At 40.1% G+C, this 16,070-nt stretch overlaps 1 protein-coding gene across 1 annotated transcript; it reads left to right on the top strand.

Moving 5' to 3' along the window:
* The first annotated feature begins 682 nt into the window (after positions 1–682).
* Positions 683–15,884, top strand: LOC129821317 (TRAF family member-associated NF-kappa-B activator-like). Its single transcript, XM_055878845.1, has 8 exons — positions 683–858; positions 10,884–11,025; positions 11,245–11,356; positions 11,646–11,755; positions 12,992–13,065; positions 13,147–13,265; positions 13,872–14,284; positions 15,404–15,884. Exons 2-8 carry the CDS (start codon positions 10,927–10,929, stop codon positions 15,587–15,589), a joined length of 1,113 nt encoding a protein of 370 aa, XP_055734820.1. The 5' UTR covers positions 683–858; positions 10,884–10,926; the 3' UTR covers positions 15,590–15,884.
* The last annotated feature ends 186 nt before the right edge of the window (positions 15,885–16,070 follow it).

The following is a 16,070-nucleotide window of genomic DNA, read 5'->3' as shown; positions in this document are numbered from 1 at the left end:
TTTATTCTGCACAAATAAACTCTTTCAATGATAAGTGTGAAACTGCAAACATCACTATGATTGCATTTTCATTATTACATGGTAATAAATGTGTGATTGCATATTGTGGGAAAATAAGAGTAGGCTTATATCTTCCAGATACAGCACAGAAAGATGTTGATATGTATCTGTGTGCTATGTTTGTGCAATGAAAGCAGATCTTTGCTGTAGGCTACAGTACACAGTGGCATGCCCCTACTGTACATCTTTCAGAATCATTAAAATAACACTATAAAGTTTACTAAATTAATAAGGCCTAGTGCATAGACATAAGAATAGCTCAGCTAGTGATATTTCTTTTTTGCATGTGTTGACATATTTTAATATAAACTATCTGTCAGAGACCAGTAAGTGTTCACCACAATTTGGGCAAAACACATTTCACACCAACACTGAAGGCTGAAATGTTGGGTTCTGATTAATTTAGCTAGCTATGCTCAACAGTGTGAGAAAACACTTATCAGCGAAGGTCACAATAAATTCAACACATTTTTCTGCCACTTAACTTTGTTTTATCGGATTACTTTCTACATGCACAACATTGCAGACGTGTAGGCAGCAAGAAGAACCCTCAATTTACTAAACCACCTAGCACGAATTTAGTACCTCAAAGTTGATTGGTCAGAATCCAGCAAGGCGGAAGTCTAACAGGCGCGGGGGATTCCCCGAGGGAAGTTCCCAACGCGTTATAAAACATGTAAAATGTACATTTGTTCGAAATACACCATATCCTCTCCCGCACGTCGTACATATAGGCCACTCGAAGAATAAGAAGCTGTCGCAGTATCAAAACAATAGTTTGGCAATTTTCGAATGAAGGTAAGATACTGTTATTATAGGCTACAATCAGATACCAAAGTTGAGGGCGAACTGACCGAGGCTAGATCTGATATCTAACTATCTCAACTTGCTAACTATTGACATTCAATACGACAAAACAGAACTATACCAATTTTGCATAGTCAACGTTCAATTTATGAATGTCAACGTTCTGTGTAGCCAATTCGTGCTTGATAGAATGTTGCTAGAAATGTAGAACTATTTGGCTGCTTCAGGCTACGGTGTAATCTTCATATCATGTAGCCAGCAGATTTGACCCGCTTGTTTACAGCTGCACTAGGGTCGGACAGGTTTCCTGTTTAGATTAAGACACAGCGGAGCTGGCGCGAGATATGGCTCAGAAAATATACTTCAATCCAGGGATGAGAAATGCGTTGTACTCCGAATTGTCTAGCAGTCGTTCAATCTTCTAAATGGAACAGGTGGGATAATGGGACAATTTGGGGTACAGTGCATTTCTCATCCCTGGATTGAGGTACATTTTCCAAGCCATATCTCACACTTTGGTGTTTTAATCAACGCAGGAAGACTTTCTGGGTCAGAGCTACTTGCTGCATATCGTCCTACTTGGTCTGCAACCAGTGTCATACAATGACTGTTTTAAGCTTGAGTGTGTTTAAAGTAAATTACTAGATAGAGAATGGGAATAGCTGTTTAATCAAATGAAGTAACCAAACATATTACCATGCTCATTATTCATTGTTGATTTAAAGTTTAAAAAAAAGATTCAGAACACCCAGGAAAAACAATACCCAACCGAAAGGATTAGAGATGTCAAAGATTCACAGTTTAGGTCAGGGGTATTTAACCGGGGGTCCATACTGCAGGGGTCCGCTATAAACAAATATACATATACAGTGCATTTGGAAATATTCAGATCCCTTGACTATTTCCCACATTGTTACGTTACAGCCATATTCTAAAATGAATAATTCTTTTTTTTCCTCTCTCAATCTACATACTATTATACCCCACAATGACGAAGCAGAAACATATCACATTTACATCGGTATTCAGACCCTTTACTCCGTACTTTGAAGCACCTTTGGCAGCGATTACAGCCTCGAGTCTTCTTGGATATGACGCTACAAGCTTTGCACACCTGTAATTGGGGAGTTTCTCTACAGACAATTGCTTGAACCTCATGGCTTGGTTTGCTCTGTCATGCACTCTCAACTGTGCGACCTTTATATAGACAGGTGTGTGCGTTTCCAAAGCATGTCCAATCCAATCGAATTTACCACAGGTGGACTCCAATGAAGTTGTAGAAACATCTCAAGGATGATCAACGGAAACAGGATGCGCCTGAGCTCAATTTCGAGTCTCATAGCAAAGAGTCTGAATACTCAGGTAAATCAGGTATTTCTGTTTTATTTGTAATACATTTGCAAATATTCCTAAACCTGTTTTTTTGCTTAGTTATTATGGGGTATTGTGTGTAGACTGCTGAGGACTTTAGAAAAAAATTAAATCCATTTTAGAATAAAGGTGTAACAACAAAATGCGCAAAAAGTCAAGGGGTCTGAATACTTTCCAAAGGCACTACATGTATACATACATACAGTACCAGTCATGTTTGGACACACCTACTCATTCCAGGATTTTTCTTTATTTTTACAATTGTCTAATAATAGTGAAGACATCAAAATTATGAGATAACACATATGGAACCATGTAGTAACCAAAAAGGTGTTAAACAAATCAAAATATATTTTATATTTGAGATTCTTCAAAGTAGCCACCCTTTGCCTTGATGACAGTTTTGCACACTTTTGGCATTCTCTCAACCAGCTTTATGTGGTAGTCACATGGAATACATTTCAATTAACAGGTGTGGCTTGTTAATTTGTGGATTTTCCTCTTAAAACCTCTTATGGCTGCAGGGGCAGTATTGAGTAGCTTGGATGAAATGTGCACAGAGGTGCCCATAGTAGACTGCCTGCTCCTCAGTCCCAGTTGCTAATATATGCATATTGTTATTCGTATTGGATAGAAAACACTCTGAAGTTTCTAAAACTGTTTGAATTATGTCTGTGAGTATAACAGAACTCAGATGGCAGGCAAAAACCTGAGAAGTTCCACTTCCTGTTTGAAAATTTTCTGAGGTGGCAGATTTTCAACCAAGCTCTCATTGAAATTACAGCGAGATATTGATGTGTTTTCACTTCCTACGGCCTCCACTAGATGTCAACAGTCAATAGAACTTTGTCTGATGACTCTAATGTGAGGGGGGCCGAAGGAGACAGGAATTAGTCAGGTCTGCCACGAGCTGACCATGCATTCACTCTGTTCCTCCGCTCTTCTGAAGTCAATCTAATTCTCCGGTTGGAACGTTATTCAAGATGTATGTTAACAACATTGTAAAGATTGATTCAGTACATCGTTTGACATGTTTCTACTGACTGTTACGAAACTTTTGGACATTTCGTCACGTTATAGTGGACACACTTTGTGACTTTGGAATTATTTACCAAAAGCGCTAACCAAAGTAGGTAATTAGACATAAATAACGGACGTTATCGAATAAATCAAGCATTTATTGTGGACCTGGGATTCCTAGGACTGCATTCTGATGAAGTTCGTCAAAGGTAAGGAAACATTTATCATGTATTTTCTGGTTTCTGTTGACCCCAACATGGCGGCTATTTTGGCTATTGTTCTGAGCTCAGTCTCAGATTATTGCATGATTTGCTTTTTCCGTAAAGTTTTTTTGAAATCTGACACAGCGGTTGCATTAAGGAGAGGTATATCTATAATTCCATGTGTATAACTTGTATTATCATCTACATTTATGATGAGTATTTCTGTTGAAACGATGTGGCTATGCAAAATCACTTGATGTTTTTGGAATTAGTGAATGTAACGCGCCAATGTAAACTCCGATTTTTTGTTATAAATATGAACTTTATCAAACAAAACATGCATGTATTGTGTAACATGAAGTCCTATGAGTGTTATCTGAAGATAATCAAAGGTTAGTGATTAATTTTATTTATATTTCTGCTTTTTGTGACTGCTATCTTTCGCTGGAAAAATGGCTGTGCTTATTGTGGTTTGGTGGTGACCTAACATAATCGTTTGTAGTGCTTTCGCTGAAAAGCATATTTGAAATCGAACACTTTGGTGGGATTAACAACAAGATTACCTTTAAAATGATATAAGACACATGTATGTTTGAGTAATTTTAATTATGAGATTTCTGTTGTTTGAATTTGGCGCCCTGCACTTTCACTGGCTGTTGTCATATCGATCCCGGTAGCGGGATGCAGCCATAAGAAGTTTTAATGCGTTTTGAGCCAATCAGTTGTGTTGTGACAAGGTAGGGGTGGTATAGAGTAGATAGCCCTATTTGGTAAATGCCAAGTCCATATTATGGCAACAGCTCAAATAAGCAAAGAGAAACAACAGTCCATTATTACTTTAAGATATGAAGGTCAAGTCAATCCGGAATATGTCAAGAACTTTGAAAGTTTCTTCAAGTGCAGTCGCATAAACCATCAAGTGCTATGATGAAACTGGCTCTCCTCAGGACCGCCACAGGAAAGGAAGACCCAGAGTTGCCTCTGCTGCAGAGAATAAGTTCATTAGTTACCAGCCTTTAAGTAACAGACACATGTCAACATCAACTGTTGAGAGGAGACTGCGTGAATCAGTCCTTCGTGGTCGAATTGCTGCAAAGAAACTACTACCAATAAGAGGAATAGACTTGATTGGGCCAAGAAACACGAGCAATTGACATTTGACCAGTGGAAATCTGTCCTTTGGTCTGATGTGTCCAAATTTGAGATTTTTGGTTCCAACCGCGTGTCTTTGTGAGACGCAGAGTAGGTGAATGGATGATCTCTATATGTGTGGTTCCCACCGTGGAGCATGGAGGAGGTGTGATGGTATGGGGGTGCTTTGCTGGTGACACTCTCTGTTTTTTTTATAGAATTCAAGGCACACTTAACCAGTATGGCTTCCACAGCATTCTGCAGCGATATGCTTTCCCATCTTGTTTGCGTTTAGTCGGACAATCATTTGTTTTTCAACAGGACAATGACCCAACACACCTCCAGGCTGTGTAAGGGCTATTTGACCAAAAAGGAGAGTGATGGAGTGCTGCATCAGATGACCTGGCCTCCACAATCACCCGACCTCAACCAAATTGAGATGGTTTGGGATGAGTTGGACCGCAGAGTGAAGGAAAAGTGGCCAAAAAGTGCTCAGCATATGTTGGAACTCCTTCAAGGCTGTTGGAAAAGCATTCCAGGTGAAGCTGGTTGAGAGAATGCCAAACGTGTGCAAAGCTGTCGTCAAGGCAAAGGGTGGCTACTTTGAAGAATCTCAAATATATTTTGATTTGTTTAACACTTTTTCTGGTTACTACATGATTCCATATGTGTTATTTCATAGTTTTGATGTCTTCACTATTATTCTACAATGTAGAAAATAGTAAAATAAAGAAAAACCCTTGAATGTGTAGGTGTGTCCAAACGTTTGACTGGTACTGTGTGTGTATATATAGATTTACAGTGGGGCAAAAAAATATTTAGTCACCAATTGTGCAAGTTCTCCCACTTAAAAAGATGAGAGAGGCCTGTAATTTTCATCATAGGTACACTTCAACTATGACAGACAAAATGAGAAAAAAAAATCCAGAAAGTCACATTGTAGGATTTTTTATTAATTTATTTGCAAATTATGGTGGAAAATAAATAAGTATTTGGTCACCTACAAACAAGCAAGATTTCTGGCTCTCACAGACCTGTAACTTCTTCTTTAAGAGGCTCCTCTGTCCTCCACTCGTTACCTGTATTAATGGCACCTGTTTGAACTTATTATCAGTATAAAAGACACCTGTCCACAACCTCAAACAGTCACACTCCAAACTCCACTATGGCCAAGACCAAAGAGCTGTCAAAGGACACCAGAAACAGAATTGTAGACCTGCACCAGGCTGGGAAGACTGAATCTGCAATAGGTAAGCAGCTTGGTTTGAAGAAATCAACTGTGGTAGCAATTATTAGGAAATGGAAGACATACAAGACCACTGATAATCTCCCTCGTTCTGGGGCTCCACGCAAGATCTCACCCCGTGGGGTCAAAATGATCACAAGAACGGTGAGCAAAAATCCCAGAACCACACGGGGGGACCTAGTGAATGACCTGCAGAGAGCTGGGACCAAGTAACAAAGCCTACCATCAGTACACAGTACACCGCCAGGAACTCAAATCCTGCAGTGCCAGACGTGTACCCATGCTTAAGCCAGTACATGTCCAGGCCCGTCTGAAGTTTGCTAGAGAGCATTTGGATGATCCAGAAGAAGATTGGGAGAATGTCAGATGAAACCAAAATATAACTTTTTGGTAAAAACTCAATTCGTCGTGTTTGGAGGACAAAGAATGCTGAGTTGCATCCAAAGAACACCATACCTACTGTGAAGCATGGGGGTGGAAACATCATGCTTTGGGGCTGTTTTTCTGCAAAGGGACCAGCACGACTGATCCGTGTAAAGGAAAGAATGAATGGGGCCATGTATCGTGAGATTTTGAGTGAAAACCTCCTTCCATCAGCAAGGGCATTGAAGTTGAAACGTGGCTGGGTCTTTCAGCATGACAATGATCCCAAACACACCGCCCGGGCAACGAAGGAGTGGCTTCGTAAGAACAGTGTGTGAAAACCTTGTGAAGACTTACAGAAAACGTTTGACCTCTGTCATTGCCAACAAAGGGTACATAACAAAGTATTGAGATAAGTATTTGGTCAATAACAAAAGTTTATTTTCCACCATAATTTGCAAATAAATTCATTAAAAATCCTACAATGTGATTTTCTGGATTTTTTTTTCTCATTTTGTCTGTCATAGTTGAAGTGTACCTATGATGAAAATTACAGGTCTCTCTCATCTTTTTAAGTGGGAGAACTTACACAATTGGTGGCTGACTAAATACTTTCCCCCCCCACTGTATACTGAACAAAAATATAAATACAACATGTAAAGTGTTGGTCCTATGGTTCATGAGCTGAAATAAAATATCCCAGAAATGTTCCATATGCACAAAAAGGTTATGGCTCTCACATTTTGTGCACACATTTGTTTACACCCTTGTTAGTGAGCATTTCTCCTTTTGCCAAAATAATCCATCTACCTGACAGGTGTGGCATATCAACAAGCTGTTTAAACAGCATGATTATTACACAGGTGCACCTTGTGCTGTGGACAATAAAAGGCCACTAAAATGTCTCAAGTTTTGAGGGAGGGTGCAATTGACATGCTAACTGCAGGAATGTCCACCAGAACTGTTGCCAGAGAATTTAATGTTCATTTTTCTACCATAAGTTGCCTCCAGTGTTGCTTTAGGGAATTTGACAGTACGTCCAACTGGCCTCACAACCGCAGACCACGTGTATGACATCGTGTGGGTGCGCGGTTTGCTGTGGTGGTGGTGGCGTTATGGTATGGGCTGGCATAATCTATGGACAACTAACACAATTGCATTTTATCGATGGCAATTTGAATGCACAAAAATGCTGTGACGATCCTACAGTGTAGACATTTCCTTGTTTTGAAAGAAAATCAAATTATTTTGTCCATTTTAAATAACATCAAATTTATCAGAGGTACAGTGTAGACATTGGTAATGTTGTAAAAGACTATTGTAGCTGGAAACGGCAGATTTTTAATGGAATACGTACAGTTGAAGTCGGAAGTTTACATACACTTAGGTTGGAGTCATTAAAACTAGATTTTCAACCACTCCACACATTTCTTGTTAACAAACTATAGTTTTGGCAAGTCGGTTAGGACATCTACTTTGTGCATGACACAAGTAATTTTTCCAACAATTGTTTACAGACAGATTATTTCACTTATAATTCACTGTATCACAAATCCAGTGGGTCAGAAGTTTACATACACTAAGTTGACTGTGCCTTTAAACAGCTTGGAATAGTCCAGAAAATGATGTCATGGCTTTGGAAGCATCTGATAGGCTAATTGACATCATTTGAGTCAATTGGAGGTGTACCTGTGGATGTATTTCAAGGCCTACCTTCAAACTCAGTGCCTCTTTGCTTGACATCATGGAACAATTCAAATAAATCTGCCAAGACCTCAGAAAACAATTGTAGACCTCCACAAGTTCGGTTCATCCTTGGGAGCAATTTCCAAACGCCTGGCGGTACCACGTTCATCTGTACAAACAATAGTACGCAAGTATAAACACCATGGGACTATGCAGCCGTCATACTGCTCAGGAAGGAGACACGTTCTGTCTCTTAGGGTGCGAAAAGTGCAAATCAATCCCAGAACAACAGCAAAGGACCTTGTGAAGATGCTGGAGGAAACAGGTACAAATGTATCTATAGCCACAGTAAAACGACTCCTATATCGAAATAACCTGAAAGTCCGCTCAGCAAGGAAAAAGCCACTGCTCCAAAACCGCCATAAAGCCATACTACGGTTTGCAACTGCACATGGGGACAAAGATCATACTTTTTGGAGAAATGCCCTCTGGTCTGATGAAACAAAAATAGAACTGTTTGGCCATAATGACCATCGTTATGTTTGGAGGAAAAAGGGGGCTGCTTGCAAGCCGAAGAACACCATCCAAACCGTGACGCACGGGGGTGGCATCATGTTGTTGGGGTGCTTTGCTGCAGGAGGGACTGGTGCACTTCACAAAATAGATGGCATCATGAGGATAGGAAAATTATGTGGATATATTGAAGCAACATCTCAAGACATCCGTCAGGAAGCTTGGTCGCAAATGGTTCTTCCAAATGGACAATGACCCCAAGCATGCTTCCAAAGTTGTGGTAAAATGCCTTATGGACAACAAAGTCAAGGTATTGGAGTGGCCATCACAAAGCTCTGATCTCAATCCTATAGAAAATCTGTGGGCAGAAGTGAAAAAGCTTGTGCGAGCAAGGAGGCCTACAAACATGACCAAGGTAACCAAGAACTCAATGTTCACTTTGCAGAGCTCCAGAGTTCCTCGGGGGTGATGGGAGAACCTTCTAGAAGGACAACCATCTCTGCAGCACTCCGCCAATTAGGCCTTTATGGTGGAGTGGCCAGACGGAAGCCACTCCTCGGTAAAATGCACATGACAGTCTCCACCTAAGGACTCTCAGACTATGACCAACAAGATTCTCTGGTCTGATGAAAGCAAGATTGAACTCTTTGGCCTGAATGCCAAGCGTCACGTCTGGAGGAATCCTGGCACCATCCCTACGGTGAAGCATGATGGTTGCAGCATCATGTTGTGGGGATGTTTTTCAGCGGCAGGGACTGGGAGACAAGTCAGCATCGAGGGAAAGATAAACGGAGCAAAGTACAGAGCTCCTTGATGAACGCTTGGGACCTCAGACTGGGGCGAAGGTTCACTTTCCAACAGGACAACAACCCTAAGCACACAACCAAGACAATGTAAAGGTGGCTTGGGGACAAGTCTCTGAATGTTCTTGAGTGGCCCAGCCAGAGCCTGGACTTGAACCCGATCTAACATCTCTGAAGAGAACTGAAAATAGCTGTGCAGCGACGCTCCCCATCCAACCTGACAGAGCTTGATAGGATCTGCAGAGAAGATTGGGAGACCCCACCCAAATACTGGTGTGCCAAGCTTGTATCATCATACCCAAGTAGACTCGAGGCTGTAATCGCTGCCAAAGGTGTTTCAACAAAGTACTGAGTAAGGGGTCTGAATACATATGTAAATGTGATATTTCATTTATTTTTTATGAAGTTGCAACAATTTCTAAAAATCTGTTTTTGCTTTGTCATTATCGGGTATTGTGTGTAGATTGATGAGGGGGGGGGGGGGGGGATTTAATAAATTTTAGAATAAGGATGTAACGTAACAAAATGTGGGAAAGGTGAAGGGGTCTGAATAATTTCCGAATATACTTATACAGTGCATTCAGAAAGTATTCAGATCGCTTCACTTTCTCAACATTTTGTTACCTTACAGCCTTATTCTAAAATGTATTCAATTGTTTTAAAATGAATTCAATGATTTTATGAATATCGCTAGCAACAACAGTAAAAAAGAAGAGGATATCTTTTTTCTAAGGATGTCAAACTTTATTTCCCAACTCCTAATATTGACCAAATTACACTCATTGGAGCCAATTACACTCACTGGAGTATATCTGACATAGGCCTTGAAAAACTACCCTCAAATAGGCTACTGGTTCGGCAAGTGCCACTGGCTGCGGGTAAGCTTTCTTGACTTGGACATAGATTTTTGTCAGCACATGGCTACCCTTTGTTTAACTCTACCAATTATAATGTGTGGAAGTCAAAATAATGAAAAACTATATTCCAAATCTATTTATTTTAACATGTTGATTACTTCACCTTGCCATTATCATTCACCTGATGCTTTTTGGCCTAACGTAAGTTGGGGGACCCTGGGTCGCCGGTTTGCCTGGGAGGGCTCCCTGGGCAAGAAAAGGTTGAAGACCCCTGGTTTAGGTCATTGGCAATTGACTTTATTGTATTAGTAGCTTAATGCATTGATCATGTCATAACCTACTGTATCTATATCAATACAATTGCATTATTTGGTATTAGTCATTAGCTATCATAATAATAGCTAACAACATTGAGGTACGTTTACCCCAAATATTGTACATTTCATTATAATTTATGAAACCTATTATTTAGTAGAGTTGTTGCAGCCATTGGTCATGTATGAACCAAAGATGTCATCAATTTATTTAAGTGATGTTCTTATCATCATGAGTACTTAAACATTTATTTCTTTAGTAGATATTTTGGATGTTTGTTTTTGCTTTCTCATCAAGAGGCTATTTCTACACAGGCCACTTATGATCATCCTGAAATGTTTACCGTACGTTTCTAAAATTAGCAAGTACAGGCGTAAAAGAGAAGTATGCACTGGCCCCAGTTTCATGATTAGCGAGGAGGACTTTGTTTTTACAGCAAATCATGTGATAATGTGCTTTAATGCAGCATTGTGCCCCTGAACATTGGTTGTGTGATATGTTGCCACAGGGTCCATGACTGCTGTGTCAGTAATGATCGTGGAGCACACGGCATGGAGAGGAATATTGGAGACCAGCTCAACAAGGCATTTGAAGCTTACCGCCAGGCCTCTATCGAGCGAGACAGCGCCAAAAGGGAACTACAGAACACGGTATTATACCTAAATCATTGCGATAGAAATCTAATTTACCTATGAGACTTCAACCCCATCCAGTGCGATGTGGCGTAGCCTTCTATACAGTGCTTTGATATAATTAAGTGCTGTAGCATGGGAATTACAGTCATTTACAATCGAGGCTACAAAAGGCTACCTACCTAGTAAGTGATGACATTCATGAGTTAATATGTAATGGAAGGTTAACTTTTTCAGAATGAATATTATCAACGGCACACTCAGAAACTTCAGAAACAGATAGAAGACCAGCAGCAGTTGATTTCAAAACTAAAAGATCAGTTGATAGCAGCAACTAAGCAACCTTCAGGTAAATGACAAGCATCATTGTTTTGTTAATACTATTGTTTGCATGATGACATTATGACATATTCTATACCATACCGTTGAACTATAGTGAAAGAAACAGTAAAACCGTAGTCTATATTGGGCATGTGCATGCATTCTGTTACATTTTCGGTTCCCCTGGAGATAAATTGTGCTGTAAGAAATATTATTGCTGTTTCGGGACATTGTACACTTCCCATCGCAAATGACACTTCCCGTGTTGACTGTGGTTGGGCTGCTACATTATATTTTTTATCTAATTTGATTGTTAGGAGAGGTGAAAGGTGAGTCTGTTCCTAGAAAACAGGAAGAAGAAACCCTGTCTCCTTCCAACGATCTCTTTGACAACCCAAGCAGCTCCTTCCGGAAGATTCATTACTTGGTAACCATGTTTAACACAATTAGTAATACAATCCACATAAGAGGATAATTAGATATTGTTTATTTATGTTTACAAATATGATTCAGACAGGCAAAATGCAAGGATGTGATAGGGTCAGAGTGCGAATTATATTGTGACATTTGGGGTGTCTACATTTTTTTCACGGGACCTATGTGTGAAAAAATAAGTAAATATAGAAAATACATGTCATTTAACGGTAAAAAGTGTAATGACGTGCCGATTTGTCGTTTGGTCAACACTCTTGTAGCCTGAATAAATTGAATCGTCAAAAGAAGGGCCTTTTTTGTAGAAAAAAAAGGGACACCTGAAAAGGGACTGAGATGCGGGAGTATCCCAGGAAGTGCAGCCACATGGGGGGGGTTAAATCATGACATGGAGGTGGGGGGTGTTTGTTTAATTTGAAATAGTAAAAATAACATTTTAAATAAATAGGATAATGGTTAAATGAGCATTATTTAGAGACCCCCCCCCCCCCCTCCTGAAAGTTTGACTTTGTTGCATTTAGGGGGCTGTATGTCTCATTCAGGGGTTCACGCTCTGGATAGGGTGCGAACATGGCATCCCCGGTTGCTGCCTCATAATTATTTTATTTTGGTTTTCTCTCAAATGAGCTCAATATCCTCTTTTTTTTTAAAGCGAGCACACATACAGCCACACACACAAACATACGTTGTTCACAAATTGTACATTGCTTGTAGATTTTCTGTTTTAGCAGGGCCAGAGAGCAGTAGCATAGCTCATGCCAATGCACAATACAATAGCTCCACTTCCTGTGACATAGGTCATCTTTCATTTTGTTGCGTCACTCTAATAAAGGTCGCAAGCTCTAATTTTTAGCCAGATAACAAATTCACTGAACCGGTTTGACTAATGTAAAAGCATTATTTTCCCCCCTTAATCAAAAATAAAACATGTGTTTTGGAATTTGTTATTTTCTAATATAATCATAACTCGTTACCATGTGTAATTTTAAAAGAATGAATACACATACAGTCTTTCATCAACAGGTGGCGCTAGAGGATAACATCACCAAACCTCAGGGTCTGAGGCCGTAATAAGCCACCAGCTTTCTTGTTGAGAAATAATTCCCTAATCGATCACAAAGCAGCAACCATTTTAGTAGATTCATTAACAATAATCAGATCATTTTTAGTTTGAATGGTGGATGTTCTCTTGCCATGTAAGTCCTCAATGCCATGTGTGTCTGTTTTTCAGAAGGGGAACATGGAAACGGCAATGATTGTGTCACCTTCACCACACACAGCACCTGTAAACAGCAGTTTTGAGAAGTATGTGCTTTAGTCACCAGTATTTTTACTTTATTGTTGGCTGAAAAGCAGTTTTCTTACTTGTATTTCTTTGTCTCTCAGAAAATATGTTTTTGAGGCATTTCAAGCTCTTCAGGGGAAATTCCAGCAGATACAGACATTAACCCGGAGACAAAAAGATCACCTGAAAAAATTCTACAGAGGAAATTACATGGCAAATGGTAATATTAGTCCGCACAATAGTAATTTTAGATTGGAGAAATTGCTTATTATTCCAGCACTGTTGAAAGGCACCCATTGCCTGAACTCATGTCCAGCTTGACTCTAATTTAATTACAATAGAGAAAATATGTTGACTTACAATTGCTTTGGATATGTCATAACACTGTATTAGTAATTATATATTGTAGCTTTAGCTTGATTCCTGTACACAATTAGATAGCAACACACTAAGCTGAACCATACATTAATGCCTCATTGGCCTATTGACCCATGGCCCACCCACCTACCTGTGTGGAAATAGAATGAGCAGATAAACATGTTTCATTATTCCACAGACACATGGTGTGATGTAGCGCTGGTTAGTTGAATGAAAAACAAGTTGGAATGAAATAAAGAATGTTCCTATTATACTTATTGTGTGAAATTAGAAGATTTAAATTAAACAGGGAAAAGGTTCTCGGCGTTATTCATTATTACCTGATTATTCATCATTACTTGAACTAATCGCTACTCGATAGCATAAGTTAATATCTCAATGTTGCAAGTGAATGTTGATTATGTTACATAAACAGTATGATAAAAGCCTTGTGTTTGCCATTCGACAGAGCAGCAGTTCTCCATGCCCATTCAGTGTACAGACGTGACCGCGGAGCAGGCGGAGAGGTCCTTCCCCTCAGCCTCAGCCTTAAGGCCAGGGGTCATCCTCCAGCACCCGCCCACATCCCTGGCATCCCGCGGTGCCAGCCAAGAGGACAGGGATCTAGTGGACTCCCTCACCAGACTCAGCGTCAAGTTCCCCCCCTCCACAGACAGTGAATACGAGTTCTTGAACAGCGCTCCAGAGAAACACTTTGACCTGTCTATGCCAAGGCAACGGGCAGCAGTCAGCAGTATCCCTGCCGTCATAGAGGAATCGTCTATGGAGCTGGCCATCCCATTCCTGTATCCTACGTCTCCCTCTCACCCCACCTCCCCCTCCACCTCACTCTCACACGAGAGTGTGCGTGGGCCCCTGCAGGTGAGATTCGCGGGAAATGCTCTTTCCTATATTTGCAGCAGGTAAATGTAGGAAATTCACAACACCTGATTTGTTCTGGCAAATGAATGGGAGAGAGAGAGAGCGTATAAGTAGTGAAAGACAACCTAAAACATCAATGAAAGTTGTTGCTCGCGATAAAAGGCCAATTTGTCTCTGATTACCGAGTTGAGAGCTCCAGTCAAACTTTAAACTAACATGGAAATGCCATTAATTGGTTAGATTCAGTAGATGTATACCTGCTAAAACAGAGGTGAGTTGAGATGTGATAGGCCTATGTGTACGACAATGCTTGTTGCATATTTATTACAATGTGTCTACCTTGCTATTTGTCATTGACATAAAATCAGCAAATAGAGAAGTAACAAATGATCATAAAACACACCAATTGTTTTGGATGATAATGCATTTTTTTGCCAAGCAGTTTAGTAGTTGGTTATGTAAGTCCATGTTGATGTCAGAACCAAGGTAATGTATATTTTATGACTACCATTATCAGTACAACTGCACCCCCTGTGAGGTCGTGTATGCAGAATTATAGAAGCAATCTTTCTTTTTTATCTATTGATGTAGTACATCTTTTGATAATACACAGCAATTGGCCTCCCAGATTTCTTGGCTCATCTGAGTCCCATATTGCTGGATGTGTACCTCAAATTGATATTTAGCTGTCATGTATTCTTTGAGTATTGCTTAACCAGGCTTTTGGTTAAAAATGACACAGAAGAAATGCACCTTTGTTCAGACGCGTATTTGGGTTGTGATTAACACCTACACCGATGGTCGAACACTTCATTGTTTGGATTTCTGTTTCTAACTTAACAAACGTTGCCTCAGGCATTAACAATGCCAGGAACAAGTAACTACTAAATCCTACTGTAGCAAATGCACAGCATTACAATAGTACAAGTAGTGGGGCAGGAACTATAGATGTTGAGAAAGCGGGTTCAAGTGGGACACTGCTTTGCTTGTATTCCCCGGAGCAACATATCTTTCCTCAGTGGAGACCCAAGCACATGGCCAACTGTAAGTGGGTGAGTGTAAGCAATGCAAAGTGTATGAATAATGGAGTATAAGTGGTGTGTTTGTCCCTCCATGTAGCCTCTGTGGAGCCCTGAGCTTTGTGATGCAGTAGCAGCGGCAGCACAGGCCGTGAGTGCGAAGCCACAACAACAGATCAACAACAGCCCTGATATCTGTGCCTACTGCAACGCGGAAGTTCCCCAAGACCACATGAAGAGCCACCTTTATACTCATTGCCAGAGGGAGAGTGAAGCCAGCAATTGACACTAGCAGACAGTGGCTGCCCAATGAAACACCTCTAGGCTTAATTCATGGTTTATTCATGTCTTTGTTGCCACGCCATGAATTACACGCGCTGGGCTGGATGTCACATGACACTGGTGTTTGCAACGGGACTAGAATCCACTCTTGATCATATATTTAATTTGTAAGAGTTGAATGGTACATTTTACAGTCGTCGTCTTAAGATATTACTTTGAAATTGTACATCTCTAGACCTATGAAATTGAATTGTACAGTATGTAGGTTTAAGTATAATAAAGCAATAATTTAATCTTGACTTTTCAGTTGTATTATTTTGTTAGTCTTTATAAAACACAGGGACTTGGCATGGTGCAAGTATGTTGACATACAGTATGTACATGTAGGCCTACTGTACACGTCTCCCCCAAAGCAGTAAGATTATGATACTGTATGTATTTTCAGGGAAACATTCAACTTTAATTCTCCACGTGGATCTGGAAAT

This window comes from Salvelinus fontinalis, chromosome 23, assembly GCF_029448725.1.
Source record: "Salvelinus fontinalis isolate EN_2023a chromosome 23, ASM2944872v1, whole genome shotgun sequence".
In the NCBI taxonomy this organism is placed as follows: domain Eukaryota; kingdom Metazoa; phylum Chordata; class Actinopteri; order Salmoniformes; family Salmonidae; genus Salvelinus; species Salvelinus fontinalis.
This window is presented reverse-complemented; position numbering and strand designations above follow the sequence as displayed.